Source organism: Mus caroli, unplaced genomic scaffold (assembly GCF_978045245.1).
Source record: "Mus caroli unplaced genomic scaffold, Mus_caroli_1 scaffold_14, whole genome shotgun sequence".
In the NCBI taxonomy this organism is placed as follows: domain Eukaryota; kingdom Metazoa; phylum Chordata; class Mammalia; order Rodentia; family Muridae; genus Mus; species Mus caroli.
This window is the reverse complement of record NW_028227269.1, coordinates 20,791,603-20,814,486: the sequence shown is the minus strand read 5'-3', so window position 1 is coordinate 20,814,486 and position 22,884 is coordinate 20,791,603. Positions and strand designations below refer to the sequence as shown.

Sequence of the window (22,884 nt, the reverse complement as noted above, 5' to 3'; positions counted from 1 at the left end):
GTGCTGGGCTTACAGGGCCACTCCTGGCTTCTTAGGTTGGTCCTGGGAAAAGGATCCCAGACCTCAAGCTCACACAGCAAGCACTCTGTCCACCTTGTCATCACTTCAGCCTACAAGGACTTTTGCTCCATTTGTTTCATAGGAAAGGCAATTTGGACCCAGAAGCAAATACGGATAGAAGAAGGAAGACACGGGAAGATGGCTAAACACAAGTCAAAGAGAGGCGTGGGCAAAATTCGGCCTCCAGGCTTGACTTAGGGTTTCTATTCCTGCACAAAACATCATGACCAAGAAGCAAGCTGGGGAGGAAAGGGTTTATTCAGCTTACACTTCCACATTGCTGTTCATCACCAAGGAAGTCAGGACTGGAACTCAAGCAGGTCAGGAAGCAGGAGCTGATGCAGAGGCCATGGAGGGGTGGTACTTACTGGCTTGATTCCACGGCTTGCTCAGCTTCCTTTCTTATAGAACCCAAGACCACCAGCCCAGGGATGGCACCACCTACAATAGGCCCTCCCCACTTGTTCACCAACTGAGAAAATGCCCCACAGCAGGATTCATGGAGGCACTTTCCCAACTGAAGCTCCTTTCTCTGTGATAACCCTAGCCAAGTTGACAACACAAAACCAGCCAGTACATGGCCTCACATGGACTCAACCCCTTCAGCACATTGATCTCGGCCCTTAGCGTCTAGAATGCTAAGATGATACATTACCATGTGAGTCATCCTAACTGTTGACATTATTTTTCTTTTTTTAAAAATAGCCACAGGAAGTGAAGAAGACACTGATGAATGGTACAGTCATCTTAAACTAACTACTGTTATGGGAGACGCTGGGGCTTTGTGTTTGTTTGTTGTATTTGAAACAGAGTCTTATGCATCCCAGGCTGGTCTGATATAAAGATAATCTTGAGCTGGACAGTGATGGTGCAGGACTTTAATCCCAACACTCAGGAGGCAGAGGCAGCTGAATCTCTGATTTGCAGGCCAGCCTGGTCTACAGAGTGAGTTCCAGGATAGCCATTGCTACATAGAGAAACCTTGTCTTGAAAAACAAACAATAACAAACTGCTTGCAAGTACTAGCATCACAGGCATGTACCTCCAAACCCATTTTATATGGTGCTGGAACCCAGGGCTAAGCAAGAAGGACAGCAGAGTCTGGCTGTTCCCCACAAGCGTGACTACCAGCAAGGCCATTGCAAGAACAAGGTCCCTTGACTGCACATCCAGTGCTCCCACTAACGAGGATCACCACCTACTCACTGATGGCTCTGTGACGGTGGATAATGATTGTCAACTTGATGGAATCTAGAATTACATAGATGATAAACCTGTGGACACATCTGCAGGAGAATTTCTAGGTAGCACCATATAAAAGGAAATACTCACCCTAAGTGTTGGTAGCACCCTTCTGTAGGTTGGGATCCTGGGCTGAATAAAATGGAGAAAGCAACTGAGCACCAGGATCCATCTCTCTCTGCTCCTGACTACAGATGTGTTTAGGTTTGGCAATTGTGGTCAGGATTCAGCCCATGGTCGACCCATCTTCGTCTCTCCTCAGCACACAACCCTTCCCCATATCTGTTCTGCAGGCTGTCAGCAGTAGAGACAGACTCCTGTTCTAGCTAGTGTCAGGGTCCCAGCACTTTCCTTATGTCACCTTGAAATTCCTGGTGAAAATTCCAGTTCCTTGGGGTCCATTATCACTGTTCTCAGAAAGCTGAAGGGAGGGCACAAGTGTGTTTTTAGAATAACCTTGGTCTTGCCAGGACAGTCACAGTTTCTTCCTGCTTTCCAATCTGATAACTTCAACAGAGTTTGCATCTCCAACCTGCCCTATCTACACAATGAACTCTGTGCTTTTCTAGTGGGGTGCAATCTAGAGTGACTGCTGTGGGCGCCCTCTTCTCAGAACAATGCTCTTGTCTTCTAGTATCCTATGATCTACACTCCCATCCTCACAAATCAATGGCTCTTGAATAAATCTTGGCTATCCAGCTTCAGTTTTCTCATTGAAAAATGAAGGTTTTTATGTTGGGAGACTTCAGTCTCTTTTCATTAGGAGAGCCCTGTCTTCTCAAGGGCTGCTCCAGGCTTGCATTGAAGGCTAAGACCAAGGCTCTCAAGCTTCAGCTCCCAAAGGAATTGCCGCAGGAGAGGTGTAGGAATCCAGGTGCCACACTCCAGTACTGTGATGCTGTGGCCTGGGGCCAGTTCCACGGAGCTGCATTCAAGAAGACCCAACCTCAGGCACATTGCTGCCTCTCTGGCTAATGAAGTCTGACAAGCCTACAGGCCAGGAGATGGCTTGAAGAGAACCCTCCCTAGATCTGAGCATGCTCTTCAGACTGGCTGGTCCCATGAAGGACAAGTGTTTCGTTTTGCTTTGTTTTTTTGTTTTGCTTTGTTTTGTTTCGTTTTTTGTTTTTGCTCCTTCCACTGACTTCACAGCCAATGGGCTCTTTGTTCCAAGGAAGCAGCATCCTAATTTGGCTAATGGAAGTAGTAAGGGATTTTATTTGTGAGATCTGGGTGACTCCCAGATCTCCAGAGGGGCCCAGACTAGGTCAGGCACTACACAACCAGAACCACATGTCCACTGTGTACATAGGTGTTTGTCCTCTCAGGACCCTGCTGCCCATCTGTGGCTTCTGAACATTCTCTGATGGTAGAGGGGAGTAGTTAGATCTTTCTGCTGATGTCTGCCACCCCAGGGAAGATTCTTGCCTCCTTTTCACAATAAAATCCCAGTTCAGGACCAGGGCCAGGACCTAGGCACTGTACAAGGTGGCTGGGACCGTAGTTCTGGGATTTCAGTTTCTGAAAGCCAGAAGGGTTTTTGCTTAAAGGAAGAGTCAGTGGCAGACAGATATGGGTACAGAAACATCTGTTTTATAGGGCAGAAGAAAGCTTGTCACTAGCCCTACTGCCTCCCTTGACAGCAGAATCTACCTTCTAGAGTCCAGGCCCCCATGCTCAGGGGGAAGACATGAGCACACCATCCAAGAAGAGACTTAAGGTCTCTAGGAGACCAGGGAGGAGTGTTGTTCAGTGCCTGTGGCTCCTCCCAGCTCTCCCAGCATCCCTCAGTACTTTTGGCTCCTCCCAGATCTCCCAACATCCCTCCATACCTATGGCTCTTCCTAGCACTTCTCACCCCATCCCCTATCCTAAACTTCTCCTTCCTGGGAGCTAGACTTTAGATTCCCTTCCCCAAGCCTGATCCCTGTATAACTCAGCCATTTGGGTTATGCTGTTCTCTTGGCGCTGGACACCTCTCTTGGTCAGTGATTCTCTCTCTCTCTCTCTCTCTCTCTCTCTCTCTCTCTCTCTCTCTCTCTCTCTCTCTCTCTCTCTCCCTCTCCCTCTCTCTCTCTCTCTCTCCCTCTCTGTCTTTCTCTCCCTCTCTCTCTCTCTCTCTCTCTCTCTCTCTCTCTCTCTCTCTCCCTCTCTCTCTCTCTCTCCCTCCCTCCCTCCCTTCTCACATGGTTTATTCTGCTGGCAAGTTCAGTCTGGCCTCTTTCCTCTATCTGCTTTCTTCCTTATAGCTACAATGAAAACCTTCCCTGTGCTTTAGGAGTAGTTATGCCCCCTCTACTATTTAATTTTTCATTTACATTGTGAAGTTGATTTTCATCCTTGATGCCATACTAGAATAACCCAGATGATTTAAACATTCCCAGCAGACATGGATTGGACCAGAACCTTGGGACCTGGAACCTGCCCACAGTTGTCTTTTTTTTTTTTTAACATTTTGTTTATGTATTTGTATACATGGGTGGTGTGCATGGTCAGAGGACAACTTGCTAGAGTTCTCTCCTTCCACCACATTTGTCCACAGGTTCAATTAAGCTTGGTAATAAGCTCCTTTGCCCACTAAAGCCATCTTGCCAGGCCTCATGAATATTCTTCAACATTCTACTTAACTGATCTTACCTCACATCAGGGCTGGGAGTCATATGTCTTAGTGTGAAAATCTATGTTGACTGTGTTCACTAGGGAAGGAGGATTAGAGAAGTAAGGGACTGGGGAGCAGTGCTCCTGAGTTAGAAGGAAGGAAACAGTCAGGTAGGGCACCTGAGAAGGGACATGGGGGTGGGCCTGTCTTTGCATTCCTGTGCCTGAGCCCTAGGTCCAAACAGGAGCCAGGGAGAGCTATTTAGTTTCCCACTAGGTGGATCTGAGTCGGCTTACAGAGTTTATTACATCCTCAGGCACAGGGAACAGTCAAAGATTTTAACTTGTTTGACAGAGACAGATTCAGTCTGGATACTCAAATCAGTGATCAGAGAGAGTCTTTGTAGCCTGAAAGAAACTTGTGATTTGGACCTTAGAAAGGGTGACCAGATAGACTGGACAGACAACTGGACAGATAGAAGATGTCAGCCGTACCACAGACACACATTCTGGCATTCTGACATCCATCGATATTTAGTCTGTGGTGAGTTGCAACACCCTGTAAGGGTTCCAGCTTGCTCACCTGTAAAACAAGATGGATTCTCTTAACTCTTTGATAGGGCATGTGCTGGTTAGTGGTTTTGTCAGCTTAACATGAGTTAGAGTCATCTAAGAATCAAGAACTTGAATTGAGAAAATGCCTCTATCAGATGTCCTGTAGGCAAGTCTATGAGACATTGTATTGATTAATGGTTAATGTGTGGGAAGGCCCAGCCACTGTGATTAGTGGGACTGGTGTGTATAAAAAATGCTATCTGAGGAGATGGAGAGATGGCTCAGTGGTTAACACTGGCTGCTCTTCTAGAGGACCTGGTTTCAACTTCCAGAATCCACATGGTGGCTCACGACCATTTGTTGTTCCAGTTTCAGGGAATCTGTCGCCCTCTAGTGGCTGCTTAGAACATAGCATGTACATCTTATGCAGACAAGCAATAAGTAAATAAATACATACATGCGCTAAAAATAAATAAGTCTCAAAAAAAAAAAACCCAAACAAACAAGCTGAGCACATTGTGAGGAGCAAGACCATAAGTAGCCCTCCTCCATGGTCTCTGCTTTAGTTCCTGTCTATTGGTCCCTGCCCTGCTTGAGTTTCTCCCTTCTTTTCCTTCATAATAGACTGTGAGCTGCCAAATGAAATGAAATCATTCCTCCCCAGCTTGCTTCTAATCATAGTGTTTAACGCAGTAATACTAAGCAATGTAGTTCAGTGAGTTGCTTTTATTGGCATTTGGGGACCATGAAGAGCTGTGCTCAGTTAATACTGGAGGGAGGTTATCCTCCGTAGATCCACACATGACTGTGTGGGTGTCAGGGAGATCAGCAATAACTCTGAGGAGGTGGGGAGCAGATGAACAGAGATAGTTTAGTTTTATCATGAATCAACTGAAAAATGTCTTGCATTGGCAGGGCTTTACACCCAGCACCTCAGGGGATTGGACCCTAACGACAGAAAGTTAAGTCTTACCTGAAAACGAAAGAACCTAAAGAAAACTAAATAAACTAAGAAAACTAAAGAATGCACTTCAGCATGAAGAAAAAGACAAGCTTTTTCAGCCAGGCTGTGGTGATGGTGGTGGCTGCCCTCTCACCTTTAATCCCAGTACTTGGAGTGTGGGGAAGAGCAGACAGATCTCTGAGTTCAAGGCCAGCCTGGTCTACTGAGTGAGTTTCAAGACAGCCAGGGCTACAGAGAAAACCCCTGTCTTGAAAAACCAAAATCCAACCAACTACCCAAACACACAACCAAAAAACAAACGCAAAAACTACAACAAAAAATCCAGACAAACATACAAAACCCAACAAGTTCTCCAGGACAAGAGAGATGGATCAATGAAAGTCCTTGTTTTTCTTGCAGAGGACCCAGGTTTGATTCCCAGCACCTGCTCACAACAATGGTAACTCTAGTTCCAGATGAGAGGGGTGGGGTTTATGCTCTCCTTTGTCCTCCACAGGCAGCAGACACACATGCACTGTATACCTCTAGCATGAATGCATAAAAACTGTTTCCCTGGACATTTTACATCAGTGAATGTTTTATCTAAATTTTCTTTGATATTTAATTATGTAGAGATTTGTGTGTGTGTGTGTGTGTATACACACAGATACACACACACACACATACACACACACACACACACACACAGATGCTCACAATTGAGTGCAGTGCACAAAGAAGGTAAAGAGTTGGTTGGTTTCCTGGAGCTGACCTTACACTTGGTTGGGAGCTGCCTGATGGGGGTGTTGGGAACTGAACTTCTGTCCTCTGGAAGAGCCTAAAATGCTGTTAACCACTGAGCCATCTCTCTAGCCCCTTCTCTTTGTATTTAAATCCAATAAACCCCATAGTGAACTATCATTGCTTATGTGTCAAAATAGTTAAAATAAAAACAATGACACACCAAACAGTGGCAAAGATTTACAGTGACTGAATTTCTCATAAATTGTGGGTGTGGATGTACAATGTCCCAGCCACCTGTAATGGCAGCTTTTGGTTGTCAACTTGACTTCATCTGGAATGAAGTAAAACCCAAACTGCTGGGAACACCTGTGAGAACTTTTTTTCTTTTGAAGTGGGAAGTCCCACTTTTAATCCAGGTTTTCCAAGTTGGGAAGACCAACCCGTACTCTAGATCCTTTGAGATGGGAAGGTCCACCTTTAATCTGGCTACACTTTCCCGTGGCAGCCTATAGAAAGAACATGGAAAAGGGAAGCTTTTGCTCTTTGCCTGCTTGCCCTTGCTCTCACTGGCAAGCTCATTCATTCACTGGCATTGGAGTCTATGTCTTCTATGTCTTCAGGATTCCAGAGTCTACTGAAGACCACCTGAGATGCCCATCGTCATGAACTGAAAAACTACTAGATTCCTGGACCAGTAGACAGCCATTGTTGGACTAACTAGACCACAGCCTGGAAGACACTCTAATAAATCCCCCTTTTATGTCTCTGTATAGATTTTCTATCTGTTTAGGTCTCCTAATTCACCTTCCTAGAAAAGAGTTCAGCTGTTCTGTAAGAAACAAAACATAGCACACTGTGGGTACTAAAGAGGGGCAAGGGAAGGAGGGGGAAGGAAGGATAGCCCACGTCTGGCCAGAGTTCCTCCTATGCTCTGGGCAAGCAGATGCAGGAGGGCTACCAGATGCTATCCACCCAGACCCGGGGGGGCATCTAAGCCACTAACCCCACTTGAAGGGGGGTGGTGGTGGTGGTGGATGAAAAGGGACAGCCCCTGACCTGGGGCCCAGGGACGACACCCTGTAGCACTGGGGTTATTGGAGTGAGGGCAGAGGGAGAGAGGTTCCCATGCAGGTGAGAGTAAGCACAGCAGGCCTAGATGAACAACGAGAGTCTATGGTTTTAGAGCTTTATTATTGAAAGGCAGGGAGAATGAGACAAGGTAGAAAGAGAGAGAGACCAGCCATGGCCAAGAGGAGAGAAGGAGGAAAAGAAGAGAGAGAAGAAAGTCTAGAGTAAGAGGGAGTGAGTAAGAGGTTGGAGAGGAGAGGAGAGGAGAGGAGAGGAGAGGAGAGGAGAGGAGAGGAGAGGAGAGGAGAGGAGAGGAGAGGAGAGGAGAGGAGAGGAGAGTGGAGAGTAAGTGTAAGAAGAGTAAGAGCAAGAGAGCAAGAGAATGAAGAGGGGCCAAACAGCCCCTCTTATGGTATGCTGTTATCTTTACTGTTGCTAGGTAACTGGGGAGGAGTTTAACCTGAAAGTCAGAAGCTTGGGGCATTGCCTATTTGACTAAAGCCATGCTTCTCTTGTGAGGGCTGTGGGGGTGGTAACTTTGACAGGAGCCAGAGTTCCTGGAGACATGAGAGAACTTCTGTCCCACTGGGTCCCGGGGTTACACCTCAGATTGACTGGAGACCAGACTGTCAGTGTATAGCCCAATGCCCAACAGCACACAGGCTGGTAAGATGGCTAAGTGGGTAATGGTGCTTGATAACCTGAGGCTAAAACCCAGGATCAATGTAGCAAAACTGACTCCTTCAATTTGTCTTCTGACCTCCACATTCATACACTCCATCTATGAAAGAAGTAAATGAATAAAATTTTAAAACAAACAATTGAGCTGAGCATACAATTGCTGTGAGGTCCAACCATCGTGTTCCTGGGCAGTTATCCCACAGACATGGAAACTGGTGTTCACAGATACACCTTTTTGTAAATGTTCACAGTGATTGTGTGTAATGGCCATAAGCACTGTCCAGATGTCCTTCAATAGTGACTTGGTAACCCAGATGCCATGCATTGGTGCTGTGGAATGCAGCTTAGCCATAAAGAATGTCTAGGGAATTCTATGGAGTGAAAAAATATCCCAAAATGGAAGAGAGGAAGAGAGAAATAGAGAGAGAGGGAGGGAGGGAGGGAGGGAAAGAGGGAGAGAGAGAGAGAGAGAGAGAGAGAGAGAGAGAGAGAGAGAGAGAGAGAGAGAGAGAGAGAGAGAGAGAGAGAGAGAGAGGTATATGATTATTAAAAGGCAATGGGAGGCTCCTGAGGGGGCTGGAACCATCTGAAGAATTGGGGGGGGGGGAGACAGGGTTTCTCTGTGTAGCCCTGGCTATCTTGGAACTTACTCTGAAGACCAGGCTGGCCTCCAACTCAGAAATCCACCTGCCTCTGCCTCCCAAGTGCTGGGATTAAAGGTGTGCCCCACTACTGCCTGGCTTATTTGAAATTTTACAAGTGTCATTTATTTGCTTGTTTGTTTGTTTGTTTCCAGGATAGGGTGTATATAGCCCAAAGTAGACCCAAACTTCATGCTTGCTGTTCAGATGATGACGATGACCTTAAATTTATGATCCTCCTGCCTCCACCTCTGAGTTCTGGGACTATAGATGTGTGCAACCATGCCTAGTTTTATGTAGCACTGAGTACTCCACCCAGGGTGTCATGAAAGTTAGGCAAGCCCTTGACCAACTTTGCTACATGCCAGCCCGAATATGATTTATTTTTGTAACTCAAGGGAGATTTTGCTTTAAAAATAAACCTGTTCTTATTCGTAGCAGTTGCTTAAGCCTTGCTAAGCTGGAGCCTGAAGAACTTTCTTGGGCTGCTGAGGGGTGGTGAGAAGGCAGACACTTCTATTGCAAATGAGGACTTCTAAATTTCTACCCAACAACTTCCATCTCCACCTGGGTTCATGACATAAGGTTTCTGAGAGTCACCTAAAGCCTCAAAAGCCCCAAGGATGCCTGTACCTCACGAACCATAGGCATGGTTCTCGTTCTTTGCCCTCACCTCTTTTTGAAATCCCTGGCTGCTGGAAGATGTATTAACTTCTGGAAGATGTATATGCTGCTGGTGTTCCTGTTCATACCCATCTACAGGTCTCTTTATAATCTTCTCTGTCCCTCTCCTACTCCAAACATCCTCTTTGGCTCTATCAGGGCCAGGTCTCTCCTTGTTGCATAAGCATGACATGTTTGTTTTTCAGAGGTTGCCTTGCCTGAATTTTGTAACCAGCTCCCTCAGGAAGGATAGGACCCATCTCATTGCTAACAGTTTTCCCTTCTGAATTCCCATGAGCATGTCTGTTCTGCCCATGACTGAGCTGTATCTGTGAGTAAGGAAGAGAGTTAGTTAATACTTAGTTGTACTCAGGCTCTTGGGTGAGGCTCTGTGGGGCTTGTGTCTTCTGGGGCAAAGTCAAGAAGCAGCCCCACATGTCAGTGTCCACACATACTGCTGTAGGTGTGCTGAGAAAGCCTATTCATCAGTCTAGTCTAGACAGACTGCACCTCCTCTCCTGCCTCCTCACTTGGAAAATGTCACTGAGCTAGCTTTGTGGAGAAAGCGGGAGCTGGGAATTTCCTAGGTCTGTGCCACTTTGTGCGGTGGAAGGGGGCCTGGCTCTTTTCTGATGATGGCAATAAAGACATGTTGCTGTCTTGGATTACCCACTTCTGAGTCTTGCTACTATGGAAGAAAGGTTCTTTCTCAGCTGCAAGTGAGTAGCTCAAAAGAGAAAACTGTGTCCAACAGAGGCCCCAAAAGGAGGAAGCAGAGGACACACAGGACTTAATATGGAGGCGCCAATTGCTCTGTGGAAGGCAGGTGATGAAATTGCTTCACATCAATTCTGGTTTCTGTTTTAAAACATTTGGTTTGTTGCTATGAAAACAAATATATGGAAAGAATGCAGGTCAGTGACACAAAAGGCATTTCTTCTTCCTAACTTTAGATGCTGTTTCCCTCTACCCTTTGACAAGTCGCTGGCCAGCAGAGGAGACAGACGTGGGAGGGCAGCCAATGCTCTTTCTGGAGATGTGGCCTCAGCCCAAGCTCACAAGGTGTGTGTGGGGTGGGTCGGGTGCAATTTTAAACTAATTGATGTACTGCTGTGGGGAGTCTACTCATTAAAACACACTCTTGGAGGGCTGGTGAGATGGCTCAGTAGGTAAGAGCACCCGACTGCTCTTCCAAATGGTCCGGAGTTCAAATCCCAGCAACAACATGGTGGCTCACAACCATCCGTAACGAGATCTGACTCCCTCTTCTGGAATATCTAGACAACTACAGTGTACTTACATATAATAAATAAATAAATCTTAAAAAAAAAAAGCCGGGCGTGGTGGCGCACGCCTTTAATCCCAGCACTCGGGAGGCAGAGGCAGGCGGATTTCTGAGTTCGAGGCCAGCCTGGTCTACAGAGTGAGTTCCAGGACAGCCAAGGCTACACAGAGAAACCCTGTCTCGAAAAAGCCAAAAAAAAAAAAACCAAAAAAAAAACAAAAACAAAAAACAAAACATACTCTTGGTACTGATGAAACCCTAAGCTACAGGGGACAGGAGGAGGCATGGAGATCATGGCCAAGGGGACAGTCTTTATGGTTCTGTGTGATTCACCAGTCTGTCTTCTGGGGACAGGGGACAGCACAGTCTTGGTGGCAGGGAGAGTGTCACTGTGATTGCCTGTCTATTTAAAGCTCATGAGGAAACACAAAGAGGAAACAATTGTCCCACAGGATAGTCTTCTGTAATGTCACTGCTACAGACCCTTCTACATGGGACTCATTAAAGGTCTGGCTCTAAGGACCAAAATGGGGCAAGGGTGTCTGGGATGGAGTAGAAGTACAGGAACAGCGTGGCCCTTCTAAGTCCCTCCCTTGGTAAGGAGAAGGTTTAACTTACATTGATGTATTAGGTCTGTATTTTGCTGTGAGAAAGGATATCCCATACAAATCAGAGACCTTTTAAAGCAGGTGAACTTTGGGTTAGACTCTCCTAGGTTCCAAACTGGCCTCAGATCACACAGCAGAGGGACAACTGCAGTCCCAGGTGACCTCCCAGGCCCTCTCCCCACACTGAGGGAGGTGACTTCCTCATAGTCCCTGCCAGGATGGGAGCCCATTCCACCCCGGTACTCCTAGCAATGCCATCCTTTCTGAGACCAAATGTTTCTCTTTTCTCATACAAAACCATAGACAGTCAATTGCTGTGCTTCCTCTACTGATCCCAGCTCTCAGACAGGCAGGCCCACGTCACTAACAACTCTGGAGTAGGCGAGTGGGCAGAGGAGGCAGTGAGATGGACTCGTGTGTGTGTGTGTGTGTGTGTGTGTGTGTGTGTGTGTGAGAGAGAGAGAGAGAGACAGACAGACAGACAGACAGACAGACACAGTGACAGACAGTGACAGACAGACAGGCAAACAGACAGACAGACAGACAGACAGAAGGTGAGAGCACTGAGCACCTATCTCAGTGTGTCTTGAGAAACTCTTGGGACTGATTCTCCCTGTTACTTGCTGGCCAGTCTGTGCTGGAGACCAGCAGTTGTCATGGTGGGAAATAGGATGGGATGAGTGGGCCATTTCTTTACTTCAGCCCAATGCTCCCTCCCTCCCTCTCCCTCCTCCCCTCCCTCCTCCCCTCCCTCCTCCCTCTCCCTCCCTCCTCCCTCGCCCTCGTCCTCTCTCTCTCTCTCTCTCTCTCTCTCTCTCTCTCTCTCTCTCTCTCTCTCTCTCTCTCTCTCTCTCTCTCCATCTCTCAGCGCAGACCAGGTCTCTCTATAATGTAACTTTGGCTGTCCTAGAACTCGCTATGTAGATACAGGCTGTCGATCAGGCTGTATCTTTGTGTGCTGGGATTAAAGGTATATGCCACCGTGCCTGGCTTCTGCATTTTTTTTTAAAGGGGTTGTTTAATTTTATGTGTATAAGCATTGGTCCACATGTATGTAGGTGTGCCACATGAGTGCAGTACCTCTGAAAACCAGAAGAGGGAGTCACTGGAGAAACTGACCGTTGTGAGATGCTGTGTGAGTGCTGGGAACCAAATGGGGTTGTCTGCAAGAGCAGCCAGTGCTCTGAATCACTGAGCCATCTCTCCAGCCTGTCTTATTTTTGTTTTAAATGTCTGTAACTGTTGAAGAGCCCTTAGTGACTGTCAGCAGCCCAGGACTTCTCAGGAAGCATTCACATTCCCCATGGGTCCCCACTGGTGTGCCTTTAGACAGTGGACCTCCTCCAAAGGTTACCCTTAAACTCTTAGTGTTTGCTCTCCCAGCATTCCTGTCGCTCAGGAATGCAGTAGCTCAGCTGGCCCAGAATCTGGGCTGTGGCCAGGGCAACTTTCTCTCTGTGTGTTTTCAGGTGGCAGCCAGCAGGCCCTGGTTCCTGTGGGCTGTTGCTACCTGGGCCTCTCTATAGGGCTCCTAACACTGGCAGGTAGCCTCCCTCCTCATAATGAGTGGGCAATAAGTTGATAGAGACCAACTCAGGGGCCTGTTTTATCACTAGATGTTAGAAGTCACCCGTTGCTTGAGGTTGGAACCCATGAGGACCCCTAAGGAGGTTGCCTCTCATCTCTCTCCTTTATTTTTATTATTTATTTATTTATTTATTTATTTGAGAAAGGGTTTCTCTGGTTACCCTTGGCTGTTTGGGAACTCAGTCTGTAGCCAGGCTGGTCTCAAACTCAGAGATTCAGCTATTGCTGCCTCCTGTTGGGATTAAAGCCATGCTCCACCACTGCCTGGTGCCTTATTCTTATACACAGAAGCATGCCAAGGTTTTTCATGTGGCTATTTAGATATATCTTAGTCTTGTGAATGTATGTACCTATGTCTGTGTATCACATTCTGTGTATCATATTCTGCATACTGCTTTCCATACCCCAAAATTGCTTGACTGCATCTCTCAGGATTGATGTTCAGTTCTTATGACAAAGAATGCTCTAGTGAGCGTTTGCCAGTTATGTCTGTGTGGCTGAGGGAGGAAGCTCTGATGTCAGTCTAGTCTCCTTCCTTCCTCCCTCTGACCTCTAACTGACCTGCACCCTGGCTCATCTCATAGCTTGTTAACAAATACCAGAAAGGGGACTCTCTGCCCAGACAGTCCTCTCTCCTCCCCTCTCCTCTCATCCCCTCCTCTCCCTTCTCCCTCCCTTCTCCCTCCCCTCTCCCTCCTCTCTCCCTCCCCTCTCGTTCCCCTCCCCTCTCCCTCCCCTTTCCCTCCTCTCCTCTTTCCCTCCCTTCCCCTCCCCTTTCCCTCCCCTCCTCTTTTCCTCCCCACACCTTCCCTCCTCTCCCCTCCCCTCCCCTCCCCTCCCCTCCCCCCCCACTGATCATCTTGCCTCTATCTTATGCATCTTGTTCTTCCCCAGGTGGCCCTGCTTGCCACCTAAGCTCCATAACTCCCCGTACCAGCTTCAGGCAACCTGTATGAACATTCCAGGTCAGACTGGGCATCTCTCTTCCAGGTCCCACAGAGACCTGAGCAGGGTTCCATTCAGAACTTGGAGACTACCTCAGGACTATCTGCCATGTCTGTCTTTCTGGGCCTGGGAAATCTCCACTAGCAGGTATCACCTGAAACTCTGAATGGAAGCCTTGTATAGTCCTGGCCTTAGCTGCCACACTCTGACAGCTAGTGCAGGAATAATGGATCAACCACACCTTGAACATGAACACTGTTGTTAACAGAGCTGCCTGTCATGGCTGGGGAGAAACATAGGGAACCATCAGTTCTAAGTACTTGTGCAGTGTAATTGCATCTCTGGACTGTGGCTCTCTGACCTCCATTCCTTTTCCATGCAGCCCTGAGCACGATAGAGTTTTCTTCCTCCTTTGGTCCTCTGACACTGATTTCTGCTCAGCCCCAAGACCTGAAGGGGCGGTCATCTCCACGCTGAGTTACAGTTATAGTACCTAATGTTGGCCTTCCTCACTCCAAGGCCCCTGACAACCCATGCTCACAGTGGATACTGGAGGTCAGGAAAGGCATTTATCTCACTGTCGTTAGTCTGTGCCCACCGGGGAGACACATTGGTGGCAACTTTTCTTCTACCCAAATTTTAAGAATCAGTGCAGTGAGGCTCAGTGGGCCAGGAGTTCCATTGGAAGAGATCTGTGATTGACCCTCTGTGGTTGCTCAATATTAGTTGTTAATTTGACAGGATCTAGTGTAGCAATTCTCTTCTCAGCCTTCCTAACCCTACGACCCTTTAATACAGTTCCTTGTGCTGTGGTGACTCCGAACCACAAAGTTATTTGTTGCTACTTCAAAACTTTATGTTTCTACTGTTACAAATCAGATTGTAAATATCTGATATGTGACCCCCACCACCAACCCCAAAGTGGTTGAGACCCACAGGTCGAGACCCACTGATCTAGAATCACCATAGAGATATGACTCAGGGTATGTCTTCAGGGGATTATCTGTCAGGTTAATTGAAATGGGAAGAGTCACTCACCTTAAATATGGGCAGCAGTATTCCCCCAGCTAGCGTTCCAGAGAGCATAAACAGGAGAAAGCCAGCTGAGTCCCAGTACTCATCTCTCTGGGCTTCCTGCTGCTATGATAGACTGCATCCTTTTAAACCATCTTCCATAGAAACCCTTTCTCCCATGAGTTGCTTTTTGAAGATATTTGGTCACAGACACCAGAGAAGAAACCAGCAAACCCTTCCAGCTCTGGCTGCATTGTTCAGCCACTCTGAGCTGAGGAACTGTCTCTAAGAGATCTGCCCTAGGGGATGTCAGATGTGGCTCAGTGAAGGACTGAGTGTGTAATTGCTTGGAGTCTCCATTAGAGTGAGGTGCCCACTCCCAAGCATCATTCCTCAAGTCTTTGCTATACCCCTTCAGAGACCACATCCCCACAGGCTATAGTTTCATATTACAGCCAACTCCTGATGTCCATTTCCACAGTGGAGCCTGAACTCCTGACAAGAGCCACCATTGTAGCACGGCTCTGGCCCCTGAGCACAGTGTCTGTAGAATGGACTAACTGTCTTCACTGCTGACCTCCTACCCAAGCTCCCTGCCACAGTTAACTCTCACCGTGCACCTCTTCCATGCCAGAACCGTTCCAGGTTTAACAAAATCCATCCGAGTTGGTATCCAACTGGTGACAGTGAAGAAAGTGCTGCCCAGCTTCTCTTTAACCCCATGACCACTGATCTTGGCCAGTTATCTTGACTGCATCTGGCATCAACTAAAATCCAAACTTGTTGGCTATGTCTGTGCACCAGTAGATTATACAACTGCAAAAACAGATGAGAGAGTTAGGGTGTGGTTGGTCCCTGCTTGCTCTTTATCTCCTGCATCCCAGCCTGCACATCTGTGGGTTTGAGGAAGACTGCCCCATCCTGGCTTAAACAAACACCCTCCAAGATGGCCAGGACATCGGGAAGACTAGGGGCGGGGCTCCATCATCCATATGGCTATGGAGAAGAACTGGTCCCTGCAGGATAAAGGCTTTCTATGTGCAGCCTTTTGGGTGAGGAGCACCCACACTACTGCAAACACCTCCCCCTTATGTTCTCTAAGGAAGCTCAATAAACTCATTGGCTTTACAGAATGGACTTTGGCAAATCTTGTTTCCGTTTGACGTTGAGACCTTAGAGGGAACTGTACCATTTTGTCTCCCAGAGGAGGGATTTTAGTACTGCATGTGTTTAGTTAGTCTCACTTCACAAAGGAAGGAGCAGAGGTTTGGGAAGTTGTGTGACTTGTGGGCTCACACATATGTCACACGGGTCCTAGTTGTGGGTGAGAAAAGCAGCTGAGGTACAAAATGTCCTTAAACTCCAAACTCCCCTATCACATGGCCAACTGCTCCCTTGGAAGTTGCTCCAGGCCTTTTATCTGGTGCCTAATGCCTGAGAGGTGCTGAGTGGACTTTTGGAGCCAGCCCTGGCTCTGGAACCAGAGGATCAGATTTGGCTAGTTGGTTCTGACCAGACAGAACCTGGTCTCTCTAGAGATTCCTTGTCTTTCAGTCTGAAACTCTCCTTAAATCTTCATGTCTTTTGCTTCAGACACTGAGTTTATCTAAAATTTCCACAAAAGAGGAGGACATTACCTACGAAGACAAACCCTGTGTCCACCATAGGGCTACCCTGTAAGGCAGGTACCCAGTCCACAGGGGGCAATGCCAGGTGATTTTTCTGCCGGGAAAGGCTCCTGGCCAGGATTATGGGTCTGGACTTTGGGTCTATTCTCAGTGTCATTGCTCAAGATGACAATTGTCAAGAGCCTGAACTCTTGACAGGTCTAACGATGGAGAAACTAGCACCAACCACAGCAAGGCAGATTCATCAGTTCTCAACCTAAGGGTTAACTTTTTCGGTACACTTCTATCTCCAAAAATATTTATATTAGAATTCATAATAGCAGCAAAGTTACAGTTATGAAGTAGCAAGGGAAATAATTTTTTTGACTGGAGGTCACCACAACATGAGGAACTGTATTAAAGGATCGCAGTATTAGGAAGGTTGAGAATCATTGTTTAAGTGGACATAGAAGGAGATGCTAAGGAGGACCCCAGTTTCTATCCTGGAGTGGCCCTGGAATTCAGTACCAAGGCAGTGATGGGTTTCCTTCAGGTCAAGTTAGTTTGAGAAAGCTGGGAGATATGTAGAGAGGAAAGGGCCAGATTTACAAACCTCAGATGGAGGTCAGAAGAATGGACTGGTCACAGACACCCGGGCCTACAGATTTCTTTACATTTCTGATTTAATGTTTTTGCATGTGTATGCATATGCACTGTGCATGTGTATTTCCATATTGTAGGCACATGTGCATGTGTGGGCAGCTCAAGGTAGACATTGGGTGTCTCCCTACCCCACTCTCCACTGTATTTATTGAGGCCAGGTCTCCTGAACTGTAGCTTGCTGATTCCAGCTAAGCTAGCCAGGCAGCTGACCCTGAGGATGTCCAGTCTGCCTCTCAGATGCTGGGATTACAGGTAACTGCCATACCTGCCCAGCTATTACATGGTTCTAGAGATCTGATTTCTGGTCTTCATGCTTACATCGAACATGTTTTAGTCACTAAGCCATTGTCTCCCCACAGCCCTGTTTTAAAAAATTAAATAAAAGTTTTGATGTTTGAGTAATGACAGACCCAAGGGAAGCTGCAGCTGGGTCCATGCATCTGTCCTTCAAATTCACCCCTGGTCCTGTCCTGCACAGCTACAGTGATGTTGAAGTCAGGGATAGGGACACTGCTACCATCCACACAGCTTTTTCATATCATGATTGTGTGCGCACACATACACATGCATGCTGTGTGCATGGTATCTGGTGCAGTTTCAGAGCATGTGTAGATCTGCCTTGTCACTGTCACTGAAGGCTCTTCCTATGGTTAGAAAATTGCAGAGAAGTTTCTGTGGGGAGGTGACCGTAGGGTCTCTTAATAATGAACCTTCCTGCCTCATCCTCGGCTCTGCACCCTTCCTTCCTGCCCCATCCTCCTCTCTGTACCCTTTGTGCAGGCGGCTTTCTGCTCAGGCTCACTTCTGAGTACCCTCCCCCTGTGGTCCATCCTGTGGTAAATAACCAGCTTAGAAAGGACAATGGACTAGTTTCTAAGCTGCATTTACCAGAAAAGGCTACATGTCTAGAAGGCTTTGCAGGGCCTTGTGCTAATTTTAGCTTGAATCAAAGAAAATACACTTTCATGATTTGTCGATTACATTTAACAGCTGCAGCTGACGCTGGAGTGACCCTGAAGTCCGTGTCAAGAGGTTAAAGCAGAGCTCCGTGCACTAGTGACACCATTGGGGGTGCTTCTGTTTTTTGGCTAAATTCTACACTTTGAGGGGTCTTTCCTAAATGAGACAGTCTCTGAGAAACCTAGTAAGTGAACTCCCACAGAAACAAGGGGGAGGGAAACACCCTATCTTCTTGATATCAATTTTTGGATCCACGTATTTTCGGTCACTCACTAGCATATTAATTCTTCCATCCATGAATTCTGATATTGGAGGTCCATAACAGAAGCCACAGATTCACCCAGTGGAAAAATAGTCCTTCAGGCTGCAGAAGCAGCAATTGAGTAGTGCACCACTGCCATCTAAGGCTCATGAAAGAAAATTTTAAAAATTGAGATCTGTGATTCATGTAATGTATGTCAAATAGCCCAAAGAGTTGTTTGTGAGCTTTGAAACCTGGGGCTGAGAAAATAGCAGAAAAGGCCGGGACATGCCCGGGCAGGCCCATCATTACATGTCCTGACTGGCCTGTTGCCTCCCTATCTCCTGCACTTCTGACAGTCTGCTGATGTTTAAATCAACCAATCATGTGAAACCGCGCCAATTCCTCCCCCAGCACCACCCCTTTTCTTTAAAAACCCCTAGCTTCCAAGCCTCATGGTCAAATCCACTGTCTCCTCCCTGAGATACATTTCGACCCAGAGCTCCGCCATTAAACTACCTCCTGTTCTTACTTCAAGTTGGTCGTCTGTTCGTGATTCTTGGGTGCATGTCGAATCAGGAATTGAGTGGGGGTTTCCCCACTAGGTTCTTTCAGCTCACATTCAGTGTTGCACCATAGGGTGGCTCTTGAATATCTTGGAATCGAGACTTGTTAGACTGTTCCTGGGCCTTTCAATAGGAACAATTCAGTCAACTTCAATGGCTCCCAGAAAAAGGAAGTCTAGTGTAGAGAAGCTGGGTGTCAAGGGGACCGTGAGATGAAGCTGACAAGGCTTCCCACACCATTTGGATGAGGACAGAGCTAAGCAGTGGTGACAGTATCTAGAGGCTCTGTGTCAGGCAGCACAGGGTTTGAGTCCTGAGTCTGTCCCTTGTCAGTTACTGGACCTAGAACAAGCTACTTAGGCCTCTTCATTCATTCTATGAGACAGGGTGTTCCTAGGGAGCCAAAGGTGGCCTAAAATTTGAGATTCTTCTGCCTTAGCTCCTCTAGTGCTGGGATTGGAAAGTTGAACCATCATGACTGGACCACTTAAACTTTTGGAGACTAGTGGTTTTAATACCTAGTGGGAAACAGGACTAGTGATCTGACCCTAATTAGGCCAGCATGGCCATTAAAAATATGTGAACCACAAAGAACATATAATAGAGCCTCCAAATGGAAGGCATATATAGTTCTTACTGACTGGTAGCTAGTAAGACTAAGAAGGAGATATGGGGGACATCGAAGGCTACACAAATGAGACAGAGAGACAAGGTTTCACAGGGTCAGTAGGAGTTTTCCATTCAAACGGGGAAGAGGAGTCCAGATGCAGGAACTGTGTGTACAAAGGCATTTTAGTAATAATTGTCCCACGTGCTGAGTGCATTTTATTGAGTTTGGCCTGGTCTAAGCTCAAAGTGGATGAGGTGTGGCTGGAGAGAAACTCAATGGTTAGAGCACTTACCACTTCTGCTGGGATCAGAGTTTGGTTCACAGCATCCAAGTACCAGGGCTTACAACTGCCAGTAACTCCAGCTTCAGGAGATCCAATATCTTGCTCTGGGCCTCCACAGGCACCTGCATGCATATATGCAAATGCATGTAGTCTTTCTCTCTCACACACATGCCCAAAATTGAAATAATAAAATAACTCTTAAAAATCCACTGAGTGAAATAGAACAGGTGATTTTGGCTAGAACCTCCAGGAGGGCTCAGGAGTCCATCTTGCTTCCAAACTTCCTCCAACCTCTATCAGAGCTGAATCAAGTGGGCTGGAAAAGGGCAGGCCTGCATAGGGCAGAGAGTGTATACCAAAAACCTCTGTGCCATCAACAGTTTCACAGGCTCACCTACTCCCCTCTCCGTACCCTCACCCCCTCTTCAAATCCCCTCTTCCCACTCCACCTGCTCACTCCTACCATGTTTCCTACCTTCATTGCTTGTTTCCATCTGCCTGAAGATCTTGTCTGTTTGATTCTCGGGCATGGACTTGTCCTCAGGCATCTTCATCACGGAGGACACCATCTTGTAGATGGCCTGCAAAGGGGCATCTGTGAGTGTGCTCTGGAGGACGGAGGGTGAGTTACGGTCCTTGCTCAGCTAACCAAGGAGCAATGACAGGGCAGAGTCAGGACCCTTCTCTCATCAGAACAAGTCTCACAAACAAGGTGCTGGGTAAAGGGAGCCAGGAAAGTTTAAGTGATGTTCAAGAGCACAGGATACAGCTGGGGCATGGAAGAATGTAGGGCTCCTTGGTTCTGAGTAGAGGGGAGGTTGTGGGGGAAAGCATCTGTCTGAAAGGAAGGTCTTTGGTGGGGAGCTGGGAAATCCTTGAGGGAAGGTCAAAGGGGAAATCCATTGATCCCTGCCCACCCATGGGTCCTGAATCTGCAGATTCAACAAAATACAGGTGGAAAATAGTCTAGAAAACGAAACTGGAGGTACACAGTTTCCTGTTATTTCCCAAATAATACAAATTATTATTAACATCTATAGCCATTGTATTAGGCACTGTATATAATTACTTTACTTATTTTATGGATGTATGTAATTATTTATTTGAGGGAGATGACCTCACGACCAATTCAGAGGACAACTTGTGGAAGCTGGTTCTCTTTTCCTACCATGTGGGTCTTAGGGATCAAAGCCAGGCTGCCAGGCTTGGTAGCAAGCACCTTTACCCACAGAGTCAGCTCACTGGACCAAATACAGAGATGGTTTAGAGCATGGAGTAGGAAGGATGCAGGGTGCACATAAGCATTGCTCCTGTGAAGGACTGACTGCTGACTCATCCTTTACTGTGCCGTTCTGATTTCTATAGGAAGCCCTATAGACAGCTAGTGTGTGTGTATGTTATACATATGTGTGTAGATGATCACACACCCATGCAGAGGCCAAACAGGAATACCGGTGTTCACAAGATTCCCTTTCTCTATCACTGAACCCGGCCGGGGCTTATCATTTTAGCTAGGTTGCCTGCTCAGCAAGCTTCTGGGACTCACTTGTCCCCTAGTTCTAGGGTTTCGGGCATGCTCAGCCACTCCTGCCTTTTCCGTGGGTGTTGGGATTCAGAACTCAGGTCCTCATGCTGAGTATCAAGTGTTCTTCCCCACTGAGCCATTTTCCCAGTTCTTGCTTTGACAATTCTTAATCACCTATCTGAGCCTCAGATCTTATTAGAGGTTAAAAAAAAAAGACCCGTTTTATAGAATTGTGTGAATAAACCTGATGGATGAGCTCAGCTGGGGCCTGATTTCCAGCAAGCAATCGATAGATGCTTAGCTTTTATCATTATTCTCTGCAGACATGCAGTCCTTTAGTATACCAGGTAGCAAGTGGGCAGAGGAATGACCTGGTGTATGGGGCCGGGGATGGGGGTCCTGGATCCCTGACTCCCCATGCGCCAGGCCCTGTCAAGTGCAGGTACCTGCACTATCTCCAGCATTTCACTGCAGCTGATGTAGCCATTGCTGTCTAGGTCGTACATGCTGAAGGCCCACTTGACCTTCTGTTTCAGCTTGTCCCAAGAGGTCATGATCAGAGCAATGATGAACACTCGGAAGTTGATGGTGCTATCACTGTTGGTGTCAAACGTGTGGAAGACATGTTCAGCGAACTTGGAGGTGTCTCTGTAGGGGTAGAATTTGGCCTAGATCTTGAAATTGTCCACGGTCAGGTGGCCAGTGGAACACCCATTGAGGAAGCCCTTCTACCACTCCTGAAGCTCATGGTTGGTGAACTCCCTGTGTTTCCGCAGGTCCTGCAGCACCTCAGGACCCAGCTTGCTGTTCTGCTTGCCCATGGCAGCTGGCAGTGGAGACTAAACCTGCAAGGCCAAGACACAAGGTAAGCTGTGGATAACTGAAACTCCATGTCTGGCTTCCTATCACACTCTACCACCATGCTGGCTAAGCAATATCTGCTGTATGTCCAGTGCCATCCATCACAGCAGAGGATCTCAGCCTTCCTAAAGCTGCAGCCCCTTAATACAGTTCCTCATGTTGTGGTGAACTCCCAGCTATAAAGTCATTTTCGTTGCTACATCATAACTGTAATTTTGCTATGGTTATGAATCATAATGTAAATATGTGATATGCAGGAGGGTCTTAGGTGACTCCCTTTGAAAGGGTCATTCCATTGTCAAAGGGGTTATGATAACAAAGGTTGAGATCTTCTGGGCCAGAAGAACTCAAGACCATGATAGTGCAAGCTCTGGCTTTTAGTATTTCCAGGATGGCTCTCCTCAGGAGGTACAAAATGGCTGTATATAACATGGCAAAACCCAGAACACTCTAGAAAAGACAGAAAGAATATCTTTTTATAGCTAAATACAGTCTACTTGGAGCATGCATGCAGAATCATGGTATAAGGAGACAGGGAGAGGCAAGCCAAAATCAGTGGAATGAAGCTTTGTCAAATGTCCTGTAAGGGTTACACAAGAGGCAGGATTGAGACAAACCCCTCAGCTCATCAGCTTGGGGTAAAGGGGTCTCATGGACCCAATCCTGACTCTTCGCTTTGAACAGCTCGTTCTTTTTCTCGTGGGGGACCCGGTGTGTTTGTTTCCTTGTCACAGATACATTTGCTGATGCTGCATAGTAAATAAATCCTGCCTGCATAGGCAGATGTTAGTGGTTCACATTCCTACCTAACACAGCTAGGGTAAATTTAGAACTAGGTTGACACCCATCCTGAGTGGACTCAGGGATGATACCAGAGAACAGGAACATGGCTTTGGCCCTTCAAAGTTCAACTTCATTTATCAGCAACCTTAAT

General features: G+C 47.0%; 1 protein-coding gene across 1 annotated transcript; it reads right to left on the bottom strand.

Moving 5' to 3' along the window:
* Nucleotides 1–17,867: 17,867 nt before the first annotated feature.
* Nucleotides 17,868–21,910, bottom strand: LOC147001183 (hippocalcin-like protein 1). Its single transcript, XM_085830453.1, has 4 exons — nt 21,822–21,910; nt 21,536–21,686; nt 20,040–20,208; nt 17,868–17,917 (listed from the first exon to the last, which is right to left on the bottom strand). The coding sequence occupies exons 1-4, from the start codon at nt 21,908–21,910 to the stop codon at nt 17,868–17,870; spliced, it is 459 nt and encodes a 152-aa protein (XP_085686579.1).
* Nucleotides 21,911–22,884: the final 974 nt, after the last annotated feature.

Bases quoted from the DNA above. Each gene is read 5' to 3' on its own strand.
- LOC147001183 (XM_085830453.1), bottom strand. From the start codon at position 21,910: ATGGGCAAGCAGAACAGCAAGCTGGGTCCTGAGGTGCTGCAGGACCTG. The intron at 21,687-21,821 runs GTAGAAGGGCTT...TGACACCAACAG, and splicing joins AACCATGAGCTTCAGGAGTG to TGATAGCACCATCAACTTCC. The intron at 17,918-20,039 runs GTAGGAAACATG...CACGGACTTCAG, and splicing joins GATGGAAACAAGCAATGAAG to GGTCACTCCAGCGTCAGCTG.